This window comes from Nelumbo nucifera, chromosome 1 (genome assembly GCF_055504915.1).
Source record: "Nelumbo nucifera cultivar China Antique chromosome 1, China Antique-T2T, whole genome shotgun sequence".
Classification (NCBI taxonomy): Eukaryota; Viridiplantae; Streptophyta; class Magnoliopsida; order Proteales; family Nelumbonaceae; genus Nelumbo; species Nelumbo nucifera.
In genome coordinates this window covers 175,242,260-175,258,219 of record NC_142649.1, presented here as the reverse complement: position 1 = coordinate 175,258,219, position 15,960 = coordinate 175,242,260, and the positions used below count along the sequence as shown (strand labels likewise).

Below are 15,960 nucleotides of genomic sequence, written 5' to 3'. Positions count from 1 at the left end.
CTCAATGTACCATTGCGTGCTATATCATATGTAGAAGTTGTGTATCAAGAGTTTTTAACAATCAATACTCTTATATCTCTATTTATTATTTCTTTTTAGCTTGATGAATTCACAAATACATATGTGAGGATTGATATTAATATTTAAACCCATTAAACAGCGGTCCTAACTCTCATTTACAAATTTCTATTTCTACTCTTAAGTTTCAACTTTCGAACATGAAGCGTGGGGAGATACTAGAAGACATGGTTGGTAAAATTTTGTAATTTGTTAGTAGAATTTTAGGATCAAATATGTCATCTTCAACCTTTGCACCTTTGTTCTTGGAGCATATTAGTAGTTTTATATATTCTTTGGTAGAAAACATCTCTTGCAGGTGTATCTTGCTAAGTTGCAGTCTATTGCAATCATTCCCACAAAAGAAAATAAATGATACATAAATTAAATAATGAACTTTTGATTTTCCTTTGACTAGTATAAAATTAATTTAATATCCTTATTAAAATTAACTTAGCATCTACATTAATACAATATTCAATTTCTAAATGTTAGGAATACTTAAAACAAAGAGATTATTTGAGAGAAAAAAATATAGAAAATGTGAAAAAGCATTAATGACGAAATAATTAATTATAAACCATTTATAAAGAAGATTAAATATAAATATAAATATTAATAAATGGTTGTTTCAAGTCCTTCTATTTCAATGCAAATGGGACAGAAAAGAAAAACCATCCTTCCTCTTTCATAGTCAAAATTTCCCAGATCTTTTTCTGATTATTTTATTAGAATATCCAATTGTTTAGTCATCTAAAATTGCAAATACATTGTTTAAAATAAGCCAACCAGCAGTTGAATCAATGCACCAATTATAAAATAGTCATATTTCTTCAGTCACATTCAACACATGTTAATACTATCAATAGGTAATGCAAATTCTTAAATTTCATATTTATTTAAGGATATAATTGAAATTATAGGAACCCATTAGGTAGCATTTGTACTTCCAATAATATGCTCAATATTGCACAATTTTATTGATCAAAGCATTCAATTCTAGACAAATGCAAAAATAGAGTTGAGTCAGAAATTTAGGTTGTGCTTGGTATCATTGCTGTTCTTATATGAAATGTTTTGGGTTGAAAGTGGTGGATTTATGTAGAACTAGAAGTCAGTGTGGACAATTGCCCCCAATGACATTTGAAAAAAATTCATGTAGTTATGAAAATTATGAGCAACTTTAAAATTTTTCACAATTGCCCCCACTCAAACAAAATAGTAGGGGGTTAAATAAAATTTGGCTTCTTAAATGATATATTTTTTAGAGATGAATATGTAAGAAATAAAGAAAAAAAAAGTATAAGAATGACAACTATGTCCCTATTCTATATCACAAAGTTATGAGATTTAGGATTTAGGGTTTTAACTTTTACTTGACAAATTTTCCCGTCCCTATTGGATACCCTGCTCTTGGATCCACCACCATTGTGGGTTGATCAATAAAATTGTCGTTTCTACTTGAAACATGAATATCACTTAAGGTCAATACTACCAAACACAACCTTAATCACCTAGAGCTTTGGGCATATATATAAATATATATATATATATATATATATATATAGATTTATTGCATAATGCATATTAAGATCCTTATGGACTTCTAGGGCCATACTACCCCTCAACTTGTTTGGTGCTTTATCAGTTATTTGATTTTTTTTTTTTTACAAAGAAAAAAGGGTAGTTTCGCCAATTTGGAATTGGATAGGTATAGGTTCTCGCTCACTTATCCAAAAAGATGATAACCGACAAGTTATTAACGTCTTGAACTGGGACCCGTTTATGGCTTTATTCAGAGTTCGTTGGGGTTTTAGGTGAGTGACGGTCTATTGGTTGACAATCTTATCTGTCTCGAGGGAGGTGGAGCCGTAGACGTTCAATCGGGATTGAGCCTCAAAGAATGGATCTTACACCAATCTCATAAGTCATAGCACATCGACGAGAGATGTTCCCAATGTGCGGTAGGGATATGATATGAGGAACATTGTTAAGAGCAAATCATGCAATCAGCTAAAGATCTGGACTCGTGAAGATTAGGCAAGCGCTCCTCCAGGCTTCATCCCAAGAATACCCACATAGAGATCTCGCCCAGCATGACCCGACCCGTTTGATGAACTGTTAGGATCGAAATATCGAATCAAAAATTTTGATTTTAATTCTTTTGGTTTGGTTTTTTCGGTTTTTGAGAATTTCAATTTTCGGTTTTGACTTTAAAAGTTAAAAATTCAATTAATCGAAAAAATTAAATTAACCGAAATTTATTATATAATATATAATATATAACATATAACATATAATATATACTATGCTATATATTTATATATTAATATATCATATATAATGTATTATAATGAAATTCAATTTCATGATATATATTATAATATAATATATATTATAAATTATAATATATAATATTTTATATATGTTAATTAAAATTGTTTTTGATGGAAATAACCAAAAATTTTGGTTTCAATTATTTCGATTTTCTTATAATTTGATTTCAGTTTTTAAAATTTCTATTTATTCAATTAAAAACCGAATTTAATTAGAAGCGTATATGCTTTGTGATGAATCAATTTTTGGGTGATGGCCAATTTTTTTGTCCTAAGTACCTCGTCATTTGGTTTGCTTCCAAGTGGCCGATGACTCAGGCCGAAATGAACTTTGACTGCCGAGCTGAATCGAGCTGGGCAGGCTAGGTGGCGAGCTGACTATAGTGTCGAGCTACCTATGAGGTGCCGAGCTGAACAGGTGGCGAGCTGCCTGTGAGGTGCCGAGCTGCCTGTGAGGTGCTGGGCTGACCAGGTGCCGAGTTGCTTGTGAGGTGCCGAGCTGCCTGTGAGGTGCCGGGTTGACCAGGTGCCGAGCCGCCTGTGAGGTGCCGAGCTGACCAGGTGTCGAGCTGCCTATGAGGTGTCGGGCTGAGCAGGTACCGAGCTGAATTGATGAGCTTCGTTGCTCTTTAGTGACCTGCAAGGAACCAAACGTCAGAGGACCCGGGGTGGAAAACCCGGCGAGGTTACTCCGATGCTTAAGTCAGTACTCTCATAGTAGACTGCGAGCTAAAATTCACAAAGTATGAGAGCTAGAATTTGCTTACTTGCTTGCTTGCTTGCCATTGGGGTTGGTGCCTTCATATAGGCAATGTTTGGCGTGGGCTTCACGCACCATATCCTAGATTTCTGCAAGGTTGTCTAAGTGGGTCGAGATTCTTGGAGGTAACCGCCATGCACGTTGACCACCCTCCGGATCGTTCGGCACGTGGGCCAACTTCCAAAGATCGTGGGAGTGTTAGGATATGCATGCCGAATTTTTCGGTGAGCAAGTCTCGCAAGTCGCGAGGTCGGCACCTAGGTCGCTCCTATGCCAGGCCGCCAGGTTGCGCCTGGGCCAGGCTGCCAGCTCATGCCTATGCCAGGTTGCCAGGTCGCGCTAGGGCCTGGCCACCAGGTCGCGCCAGTGCCAGGTTGCTAGCTCGTTCTTGTGCCAGGCTGCCAGCTCGTGCTAGGGCCAAGCTGCGCCTGTGGTGGGACACCATCAACTTGGCTAAGGCAAGTTGTTGCCAAAGTGGTTCCAGGTGTCACCTAGTTGTTCTGAGGTGCCATGCATCACAATATAATTGGAGGGCCAAATCCGCCCTCATCATTTGCCCCCCACTCCCGAGCCAAAAGTAACTCGGTGAAGGGAGTGGATTTCTCCTTTTGGCCCGGTATGAATAATTCGATGAGCTCATAAGCATTGATTCAATTCCTTAGGCTCTGGGAGCGACTCGCAGTCTGCTCCTTGATTTTTCCCATGCCGAAGAGGCGACTGGGTCTTATGTGGTATTTTAGCCCTTAGGCTCTAGGAGCGACTCGTAGTCCACTCTCCTTGATCTTTGATTTTGCCCATGCCGAAGAGGCGACTGGGACTTGTCTGCCCATGCCGAGAAGGCGATTGGGACTTATCGTAATGCCGAGGTCTTTTTAATTGAAACTCTTGTTCATGTCAATAAAATTGAAGAAATTTGAATTTGGATTGGATTTGCTGGTGCTTTTGCGGTGGATAGGGAAGGGAGGGGTGGTGGTATTGCTTTCTCCTGAGGATAAGCAGGGCAGATTGGATCATCCTAACTGGCTTCTGGCTGGGTTTTGTGAGATTATTTCAAATTATCACCTTCACGAGATTTCTATTATTGGCTCTTGCTTCAAATGGGAGATAGGTAGAGGGGCTGAGGCATGGGTCCAGGAAAGAATTGATAGGGCTTTTGCTTCAGGAGAGTGGTTGGGGTTATTTTCGGACGCAAAGCTTCGGAATTTGGTTGCTACTATTTCGAACCATAATCCAATCCTATTAGAAATAGTGAGTGTTTCTCGTGTTCATCGTCAGCTGCGCTTTCGCTTTGAAAATGGGTGCTTATGGGAGCCAGGTTTGAATAAAACGGTGGAGGATGCGTGGAGTTTGTCGAGGATGAGCGATGTTTCTTCTCGTTTGGATCAGTGTGGCAAAGCTCTTGCTAAATGGGGTTTGGGTCTGAATTAGAAATTCACCAGGGATATTGCTCAATGTAAAGCAGTTATTGAGAAGCTCAGGGACAGCAATATTCCTTCAGATATTGAGACTATTAAAGAAAAGAAAATTGAACTTTTAAAGCTTTTAGGGCAGGAGGAAGATTATTGGTGTTAGCGTAGAAAGAGTTTTTGCTTCGCGATGGTGATGCCAATACTAAATATTTTCACGCGGCAGCATCCATGAGGAAAAGGACCAATAGAATTTCGAGATTGATGGATGATGAGGGTAATTGGCATGATGATCCGAGTAGTCTTTGTCAAGTGGTCTAGGATTATTTTCGTAAGTTGTTTTCCTTGTCTTCTAGTCATGCTATTGATGGTTTCGATTTTGTTGATTGTAAAGTTTCAGACTCAGACAATGAGAAGTTGCTATCTCCATTTTCTTTTGAGGAGTTTAAGGAAGCTGTTTTCCAAATGCATCTGGACAAGTCCCCAGGTCCGGATGGCCTAAATCCAACTTTCTATCAGAAATTCTGGCCCTTGATTGGTAAAGATATTTTTCAAGCTGTTGTGTCTTGGCTTTCCAGAGAAGAGTTTCCAGCTTCACTAAATGACACTACTATAGTGCTTATTCCGAAGTGTGAGTCCCCGAAAACTATGAAAGATTTGAGACCAATTTCTCTTTGTAATGTGTTGTACAAGATCGTCTCAAAAGTGCTTGCTAATCATCTTAAAGTTCTTCTTCCTAACATTATTTCGAATGCTCAATTTGCTTTCGTGCTTGGGAGAGCTATCACTGATAATGTCTTGGTAGCTTTCGAGCTTATTCATTTTATGAGGAGGAAGCGGAAGGGTAAGGTGGACGAGGTTGCTCTCAAAATAGACATTAGCAAGGCTTATGATCGGGTGGACTAGCAATTTCTCAAGCTTAAAGTGCAGAAATTGGGTTTTTCTGACAAATGGATTAGGTTGATCATGCTTTGTGTCACTACAGTTTCCTATTCTGTGGCTTTCAATGGCATGGAGGTTGGGCCTATTATTCCTGGAAGAGGTCTTCGCCAAGGTGACCCGCTTTCCCCTTATTTTTTTATTTTATGTGCTGAAGGCTTATTTGCTTTGATGTATAAAGCTGAAAGAGAAGGTCTGATTTCTGGTTGTCGTATTTGTTGGGGTGTGCCTAGTGTTTCTCACCTTTTGTTTGCAGATGATAGTTTTTTCTTCTTCAAGGCAGAGGAAAGGGAATGTAATGCCATGAAGAATATCCTAAAAGTCTATGAAGAAGCATCGGGGCAAGCAATCAATTTTTAGAAGGTGGGTGTGTTTTTCAGCTCAAATGTGCCTCAGGATGTGAAGGCTAGAGTGACTAGCATATTGGGGGTTGTTAATCCTATTAAGACAGGGAGGTACTTAGGCTTGCCTTCTCTAATAGGTAGGAAGAAGAATAAAGTCTTTAGATTTATCAGGGATCGTCTATGGCAGAGATTGCAGGGTTGGAAGAGTAAGCTTTTGTCTCGTACGAGTAAGGAGATTTTAATTAAATCTGTGGCTCAAGTTGTCCCCTCCTACTGCATGAGTACCTTTATGATTCCTGTCTCTCTTAACAAAGAGTTGGAGAGAATGATGAACTCATTTTGGTGGGGTAATTCCAACTCTAATGGCAGGGGCATTAAATGGCTTAAATGGGAGAAGCTTTTTATAAGGAAGGAAGAGGGTGGTATGGGGTTTAGAGATATGCAAGCTTTCAACTTAGCAATGCTTGCAAAGCAAGGTTGGAATATCCTTTCCAACCCGTATGTTCTTGTCTATTGTGTTTTCAAGGCTAAATACTTCCCCAGGGGGATTTTCTAGCTGTCCAATGTGGGCATAATCCAAGTTATACTTGGAAAAGCATTTGGCATTCTGGCATTGTGGGATGATCTGTGGCTTAAGGAGATGGGCAATTTTAAGGTTGATTCGCCTAGAGTTAAGGGGCTTGAAGATATTGTGGTTTTGGACCTATGGATTCTAGGCCACAAGGAATGGGATGTCGAAATGATTCATGAGCTTTTTGGCCCAAGGGATGCTAGTGCAATTTTGAATATTCCCTTGTCTTATGCTAGTCAAAAGGACCGAGTAATTTGGTATTTCTCACCAAATGGAGTATATTCAGTAAAGTCAGGATATAGGGTTGCAAGGGATCTTAATACCACTAACTCTCAAGCTGTTATTTCATGTGGATGGGATAAGTTGTGGAAGCTTCCTATTCCACCTAAGGTGAAGAGCTTTGTTTGACGGGTTTGTAGGGAGTGTTTGCCCTGTAAAGACCAGCTTGCTAGGCGTGGCATCTAGTTAGATACTTCCTATCATCTCTGTAATACTAACGTTGAATGTCTGAGCCATGTCTTGTTATCATGTCCATATGCTCAAGCTTGTTGGTCTAAGGCTGGCATCAGCATAAATGTGTCGAATCACACCTCTTTTGCTAATTGTCTTCTTGAGTTTTTAGCAGAAACTGATTGGGACAAGTCTGGACGTGCTTGCATGGTTTTGTGGAGCATTTGGTCTCAACGTAACTCCAAGCTATGGAGAAATAATTTTAAGTTGCCCGATCATGATGTTACTGGGAGTTTGCAGCTTCTCCATGATTGGAAGCAAGCTCAAATACAGAAGCGGTTGGGCATGGTTATTAATCTTAACCACCAAGGTGACGGTAATTGGCGTGCTCCCCCTCCTGGTTCCTTCAAGTGTAATGTTGATGCTACCTCTTTCACGAGTAGTAACCTCACTGGGTTTGGGATAGTTATACGTGATGAGCTTGGTGCTTTTGTGAAAGGTTACACGTCCACAGTTCCCGGTCTATTCGTTTTGAAAGAAGGGGAAGTAATGGCCCTTATAGCAGCAATTAAATGGGGGACCGACATGGATATCCAGAATGTGGTATTTGAAACTGATGCCCTAGTAGTTTGGAAAGCCCTTCGTGCTCCAGCTTCGGACCTGTCAGAATTTGGCTCCCTCGTTCATGAGTGTTCCTCGTTGTTATAGCAAGGTGTAAACTTCTCGGTGACTTGTGTCAAAAGGCAAGCTAACACCATGGCCCACAACTTAGCTAGGGCTTCTTGTCGTTTCATTAATCCTTGTATCTGGCATGAACCTCCAGCATTTGTGGAGGACTTGCTTGTTTGTGATATTTTTGGTTGATTAATGCATTGCAGTTTATTCTAAAAAAAATAAATAAATAATATGTAAGACCGTAAGAATGTGACTGTAACGTTACATAGACAAGTACATGTAGAGTTGTGCATAGAAAAACCAAACTCAATTTTTATTTATCTATTATTATATAAAACAGATATTTGCATTGATTGATGCTTAAATCTAATATTTATTAACATCATATTGCATAAGATTTTTAACTTTTTAATTTTTACTCTTCCATCTTTACTTCACAAATGCACATATGTGCTTGCACTGGTTTTATTAAATATGAAATTGCATTTTTATAATTTTAATTATATTATATATTTTATAGGTTTAAAATGGGGTGGGCTACACATGGATTGGCCCAGCCCGACATGGACTCATGGGCCATGGGCTTGGTTGCCTCCCTGATTTATCGGACTGTACCAGCATTGCTAGGGGTGATCATTCAGCCTGGCCTGACCTAGCCTGCACAAGCCCAACCTAGAAATTTAGGACTTGGGCCTGGGTTTTGTGTTCAGGCCCGGCCCGGGCCCAACCTGGCCCACATATATTTAAACTTACACATTTTGTGTATAATGTATACAGGGGAGGAGTCAGGGGGACCCAGGGGAGCAAAGGCCTCCCCATGGTTCAGAAACTCCCCACTGAAAAATAACTTTCCATGTAAATTTTCTCCTCTGTCCACTCTCCATCTCAATAGTTGGCCCCCCTATGGGTCCATCCATACTTTATTTATGTTTTGGCCCCCCTTATAACAATTTCCTAGCTCTGCCCCTGAATGTATACATGTTATTTTACATTATATTATATATTTTATATATAAATATATAACATGACATGTATATTATATGTAATATTTTATATTATATAATGTATAAAATAAGTTTATATGCATTTATATCATTTAATATATAGATATGTAATGTTTTATATATCAGTGACATTGGCCCGGAATTAGGCCTGGCCCGACCTGGGCCCGTATAGACTTGGGCTAGGGCTTATATTTCAGGCTCAGAATCCTGGACCGGGCCGGGTTGGGCCCGAGCCTAAGCTATAGCCCTTATCATAAGTGCAAAGCCTGGCCCGGGCCCGGCCCGGCCCATGATCACCCCTAGGCATTGCCCGATACAATACAGACAGCACGAAAACCGTACCATGCAGGCCCGATGCAGCCCATATTACACCTATTGTGTGTGTAACATTTTTATTTATCACCTAAAAATAGAAGCTTATCCAAACATAGCTTTAATAAGGGTTGCAATCTTTGATGGTTCCACAAAGAAAAGGATGGGAGAATGACTATTCAGCCCAGTTCAGAATTCTTTAGCTTCACTGTATAGGGGATGAATCCTGACCGTGGATTGATGTAAAATTCACGGACAGGATGCGGTTTATAAGGGGCTGCTAGTAAATTATGGGGGATTGTAATTCAGAATTCTGCAGCGAGCTGTAGAGTACTTTTCCCAAAAAAGACTTGTAAGAAAAAAGACATAAAACACAAAAATCTACATCTTTTCACCACCACATGTACACAATAATGGATATAAACAATTACAATAATTCATTGATGAAACCAAGGAGATAGATGATAACGAGACTAAAAGTCCAAAACTCAAAAGACATGTCAAAGAATAAATCTTCTAGAAGAAAGGAATCTTTTTTTAGACAAAATCTATGGCAGGTGCAACAAAAGATGAAATTGGTTGAACCTTATGATAAATACAAATTGTTTAAATGTGAAATTACATTTTGTGAAACATAAACCAATGATAAGGACAGTAAAAGTCTAAAACGCTACAAATATGTTTAAGAATAATTCTCCTTCCAAGAAAATGAATCTTTTTTGGTAGGCTAAATCTATGGTAATGTGCAACAAAGGACGTGATTGGTAAATTTGGAAATGTAAGGCCATATTTTTTTTTCAGAAACACATTTACCTGGGTGAATGCACTTACCCAGGTAACTCAGGAAACACTAATCTAGCTAAGTGCATTTACCCATGTTCTTTTTTTGTTTGATTATCCAAGTAAATAAAATCCCTTATTTTTCTATGTTCTTTTATAACACCCATTTTCCTGGGTAAATTGCTATTTTTTCATCTCTTTCCAATTTTACCCCTTGGCCCAAATTCATGTTTTTTGGACATTTTGTCTCATTAACACATAACTTGTCCAAATAATAGGTTGAATAACATGTTCAACTATAATCTGTCCAAGTAATAAGTTCAATAACTTATTTAACTATAACGTATCCAAACAATAACTTGTTCAATAACCTAAAACAAGAAATATCAATAAACTGAAGAATGTTTTTCTTTATTATGCTGAATCAATCGACTGAGAAATAATTCATATACATTCTTTTTTTTTTGTTTATGGTCTCATATAAAATACTTGTCAATACATAGATTTCAGGGTTTATTTTTTTTCTCTGTTTCTTCTTTCTTCTTCTTCTCCTTCTCTCAGAGGATACAATCTCCTCTTGCGTTGGTACACATGGTAGACCCCCGCCAAGTTAACCATTTAGAACCTAGACCTATTGAAGAACATTCAGGGCTTCATGATTTTGGCACTCTGTGTAATGTTTTTACGTTACATGTTGCACGTTCGCACCAGTTAACGTTTTTACAATAAAAACGAACGTGCAACATGTAACATTATTACGTTAAAAGCGTGGTGCAAATAATGGCGATAATGGGAAAAGTGAAGCTGTTTTGATGGTAGACGAACGTGGTGCAAATAATGGCAATAATGGGAAAAGAGAAGCTGTTTTGATGGTAGACGGCTATATAAGCCCATTGTTTTGGTCCTCTCACTACTCTCTTTTGCTCACTTACACCATCTAAAATTGAGAGAAAAGTTATCTTGCTAAGTGGGGCATCAAGGTGGTTGGACGTGGGCTCAGCTTTGAGAGAAAAGTTATCTTGCCAAGCAACAAAGACAATGGCTGGAGGTAAGTCAAATTTTTGTTTTGCATGTTTAGAAACATGTCTTGGGTTTATCGTATTTACTTACATTTGGTATCAGAGCCTTGCTTTTGCCTCTGCCTTGCCATGTTATATTGGCTCACACATAAACAAAATTATTACAATTTTGGTGCCTATATATTTTGAATATGGGTTTTTTGATTTTGAATTTTTGGTGCAAAATATCATTAGAAATCGTTTTTGTACTGGGATTTCTATGAATTTTATGATTGATTTCATAGAGAACGGGTCAAAAATGACCCAGCTAAAGGTAGGAGACGACACCAAAAGGTGTGGGTCCATATTTTAGGTGTTGATCGTTTTTTGACTCCCTGATGAGCTAAACTAAAGACATGTTGCTTGCTTTGGCCATTAAAAAAAATTATTAAAGCGTTTGTAGTATGCACCTTGTTTATATGCTAACAACTATATTATGTGCATGTATAATTTTAATTTGTCATTATGCATGCTATTTTTAGTGCATAAATAATTTTAGTTTTGGGCTACAATATGTTGGTAGTTACCTGAAAATAACACCTTTAGTGTTTAATTTTATATATGTGCCCAAATTTTGTGAATATGTATGTATAATTATATTTTATGCATGCAATTTTAGTTTGAGTTATTTCAGCACATAAGCAATTATTTTATGCATGAATTATGTGATTATTCTTGGTAAATGCTTATCACATAAGGAATAATAGTTCTTAGGCATTAAGTAGAGTCTGGAACACTATAAGAAAAATTGTCTAGTGATCAATATAATTTTTGATTAATTGGAGAGTACCCACAACATCTTCAATTAATTAAAAAAATTATATATTAAGCTAATAGCACATAAATTGTGATTAATTATACTTGATATAATAAAATTTATCCCACAGGAAATTTTGTTATATCTATATAATTAATTAGGATAAAATACCAGATTATTTTCAAAATTTACCCACAGGGATTATGAACTGGAATATAGTTTGGTAGTTTTATCATTGAGAATAGAAAATCAAATTATTTCATAAAGTACTCGAAAAGTAAATAATTTGACATTTCTATTGTAAAGACATATTGATCTATTTGAATAAAAATTTAGCCCACAGGCAATTTTTATGTCATTAGATTTAATTTTGTGCATGTTTTACATTGGTAACACATGCAACTAAGTTTTGAAAGCCTTAAATTCTGATATAAGCATTTGGACCTTTTACAGTATCTCAACGCATCTTGACATTCCTGAACTTCGGGGTGACAACTATAAGATATGGAAGGAAAGAATACTCCTTCATTTAGGGTGGACGGACATGGATTATGCTATAAGGAAAGACGAACCACCAGCTGTAACTGAACAAAGTACTCCTGCTGAAATTGCGCTATATGAGCGATGGGAGAGATCCAATCGGCTCAGCGTAGTGTTCATCAAGACAAAAATTACTACTGGTATTTGTGGTTCTGTTGAACAGTATGACAAAGTCCACGACTTGCTGAAAGCCATTGATGATCAATTCGTCACTTCAGAGATGGCCTTGGCAAGCACCTTGATCATGAAATTCTCTTCTCTCCGTCTCACGACTGTTAGGGGTGTGCATGAGCACATTATGCAAATGCGGGACATAGTGGCTCAACTGAACACCCTTCCACAATAGTACGGGCCTTTTAAGATCTCTTATAACACACATAAGCATATCCTATCTGGACTCTCTGAGTGGATAGGGTAAGACCCTATCCTATCTGTTGATCCAATCCCAGATCCGCTCCTCTCTTTAATTAGTCCAACAAAACCAGTTCGAAATGGGCTTTAGGCCTAATAAGTCTGTGTGCTCATTAACCTTCCAAACTGCTGCCCAAATGGGCTTCCTTGTATGGTGTGGGACCCAAATATTGATCTACACATTAGCCACATGGGTTCAGCCCAGCCTCTGTTACAAGGCCTTGCCCAATTCACTAGAAACACAGTGAACCCCCTGAAGCCCATCACATGGACTCCTAATGGGCCCAACACTTACACTAAGTGGTCCCTGTGCCAAGCCACCTTATAAAAACACAGGGATTGTGGGCAGATGCAAGATTAGCCCTTCAGGTATTACCCCCAATGGTCTTACACTTAACCTCTCAGCCCATAATGATTAAACACTGTCCGACAAGAGAGGACCTCTCCCTCGGCTACAAGGAACAGTGTTGCACTCTCTACTCACATAGATCCCGGGAATTAAAACCTTTTGCGAACATTTTGAAACCATAATATATATATATATATATATATATATATCTTTATATAAATATATTTTGCAAAAACAAATTTCAACGATTGAAATCGGTTGCCGGCAGTCTTGGTTTCCATCAGAGAGAGTGCATCCCCGATCATTACCTTTGTCCGACAAAGGGGCTGATCCTGTCACTATGATCACCCACTCAGATAAATTCTCGGACTGTCCCAACATACCTAGGTTTTGACCCCCGCTAAGGATTTCACTGATTGGCATATCAAAGATAGCCTAATCCGACACCTAGTGTAGTATCATAATCGAGTCTAGGGGTTAGGTGTAACTTTCCAATTTTGCCCACTAATCACCAAGGTCCAGGGCAATACTAGAAATCTTGTCCGATTCAGGGTTTCAAGTAAACCTACACTGCATGTACCTCAGGTCTCACCCTGACAACTGAGACAGGCTACCCCAACACTTGGCGGCACATCAATGTCAGCCTTAGCAGGATAAATCTCCCCAGACTTATCCAACGGCTGTGAACGTTCTAAACTAACACGAGTCTCATAAGTGTCCAGTTTAAGGGTACTACACAGAAGCACACCACTATAACATGAATCAAATATGTACTTTATTCATTTACAATAAATGTCATAATGTACATCAATCTGATTGGTGCTAAGGGCATACACTGTCTAACAACTCCCACTTGCACTTAGGTCCAATCTGGTATAAGTCGGAGTCTCAGACTTTCCACGTGTTTCTCAAACACTTTCTGTGTGAGTGGCTTAGTCAATGGGTCTGCTACATTCTCCACTGACGCTACCTTCTGAATTAGGATGTCCCCTCTACCAACAATCCCCCACAGTACGTGGTACTTCCTCTCGATGTGCTTGGACTTCGAGTGGGCTCGTGGCTGCTTAGCCTGAGCGATAGCTCCATTGTTGTCACACAACAATGGGATGGGTGATGTGCTGGACGTAACTACTCCCAATTCATGAATGAACTTTTTCATCCACACGACTTCTTTGGCAGCTTCACTTGCGGCAATGTATTCGGCTTCGGTTGTGGAGTCTGTCGTGAACCCCTGTTCACTGCTTTTCCAGCAAACAACACACGATCCTATCGTGAAAACATAGCCAGATGTAGACTTTCCATCATCTGGATCCAATTGGAAATCAGCATCAGTATACCCCTAGATCTGTAGTGAGCTACCATCGAATACCAGACAAAACTCTTTTGTCCTTCGAAGGTACTTTAAGTATATTTTTCACAGCGGTCCAATGCTCCTGCCCTGGGTTGGCCTGGAATCTGCTTACCACACTCATTGCCCAAGCAATGTCAGGATGAGTGCACAACATGGCATACATGATGCTCCCTACGGCTGAGGCATAGGGAACGTCCTTCATGCCCTCGATCTCCTCAGAAGTCTTGGGAGACATCTTCTTGGAGAGAGTGACTCCGTGCCTGAAAGGAGCATTTCCCTTCTTGGAGTTCTCCATGCTGTATCTCCTGACTATTTTGTCAATGTAAGCAGATTGGGATAATCCTATTATCCGCTTCGATCTATCTCTTTAGAGTTGAAGACCGAGTATATAAGAAGCTTCTCCAAGATCTTTCATGGAGAATTGTTGTGAAATCCATACTTTTTCCGTAGTCAACATTCCTACGTCATTCCCAATGAGTAGAATGTCGTCTACATATAGAACCAAGAACGTAACCTTGTCCCCACTAGACTTCTTGTAAACACAGGGCTCATCCGGATTCTGCACAAAATCAAACTTTTTGACAGTAGAGTCAAACCGGGTGTTCCAACTCCTAGAAGCTTGCTTAAGTCCATATATGGATCTATTTAATTTACATACCATGTATTCCTGACCCGCAGCTATGAAACCTTGCAGTTGCTGCATATAGATATCTTCAGTAAGATCTCCATTCAGGAACACAGTTTTGACATCCATTTGCCAAATCTCGTAATCATGGTATACTGCTACAGCTAGTAGGATCCGAATGGATTTAAGCATGGCCACAAGCAAAAAGGTTTCCTCATAATCGATGCCCTCTTTCTGAGTATACCCTTTCGCCACCAGACGAGCTTTGTAGGTCTCAACCTTACCATCGGGGCCCTTCTTCCTCTTATAGATCCATTTGCAACCAATTGCTTTTACCCTGGGGGACGGATCTACTAGAGTCCAAGCTCCATTGGTCTCCATTGAGTCCATCTCAGCTCTCATGACATCTACCCACTTGAAGGAATCTATGTCTAACATAGCTTCCGCATAAGTCAAGGGATCCTCCTCACTAGTCATAGCTTCCACCAAGTAACTATCTTGGTCATAGCCAAAACGGACCGGTGGCCTGGATACCTGGATAGATCTTTTAGGTTGGTCAATACCTGTAACCTGTTGGACACCTCCCACTGCTCCTGAGCTCTCCTCATCAAGAACAACTTCCTGATGATGATTGTTCAGGATATAGTCATCCTCCAAGAAATGGGCATTCCGATTACAGAACACCTTCTGTTCTCCTGGGTCATAGAATAGGTAACCCACAGAGCCCTTGGGGTAGCCTACAAATAGGCAACGGCTGGTCTTGGATTGCAATTTGTCCGCACTCGTTCTTTTAACGTGTGTTGGACAACCCCAAATTTTCAAGTGCCTGGCACTTGGTTTCTTTCCGGTCCAAAGTTCATATGGAGTATTTGAAACCGATTTGGTTGGAACCCGATTTAGCACGTATATCGCAGTCTCCAATGCGTAACCCCAAAAGGATGTGGGTAACTCTGAGTGTACGAGAAGTGACCGGACCATATCCAATAAGGTCCTATTCCTCATCTCTGAAACATTGTTAAGCTGTGTTGTAGCAGGAGGAGCCAACTGTGATACTATCCCGTTGACCTTCAAGTAGTCCCTGAATTCGTCAGAGAGATACTCGCCACATCGATCCGATCAAAGGGTCTTAATTTCTCTCCCTAACTGTTTCTCGACCTCTTGTCTGAACTCTTTGAACTTTTCAAAGGATTCGGACTTGTGTCTCATTAGGTACACGTAACCACACAGAGAATAAT

The 15,960-nt window shown here is 39.4% G+C and overlaps 1 protein-coding gene across 1 annotated transcript; it reads left to right on the top strand.

Annotated features, from left to right (window-relative positions):
* The first annotated feature begins 4,044 nt into the window (after nucleotides 1–4,044).
* On the top strand, nucleotides 4,045–7,571 carry LOC104596624 (uncharacterized). The gene is made up of 8 exons (XM_088899900.1): nucleotides 4,045–4,564; nucleotides 4,616–4,718; nucleotides 4,916–5,403; nucleotides 5,545–5,613; nucleotides 5,732–5,793; nucleotides 5,895–6,318; nucleotides 6,439–6,803; nucleotides 6,972–7,571. Exons 1-8 carry the CDS (start codon nucleotides 4,045–4,047, stop codon nucleotides 7,569–7,571), a joined length of 2,631 nt encoding a protein of 876 aa, XP_088756026.1.
* Nucleotides 7,572–15,960: the final 8,389 nt, after the last annotated feature.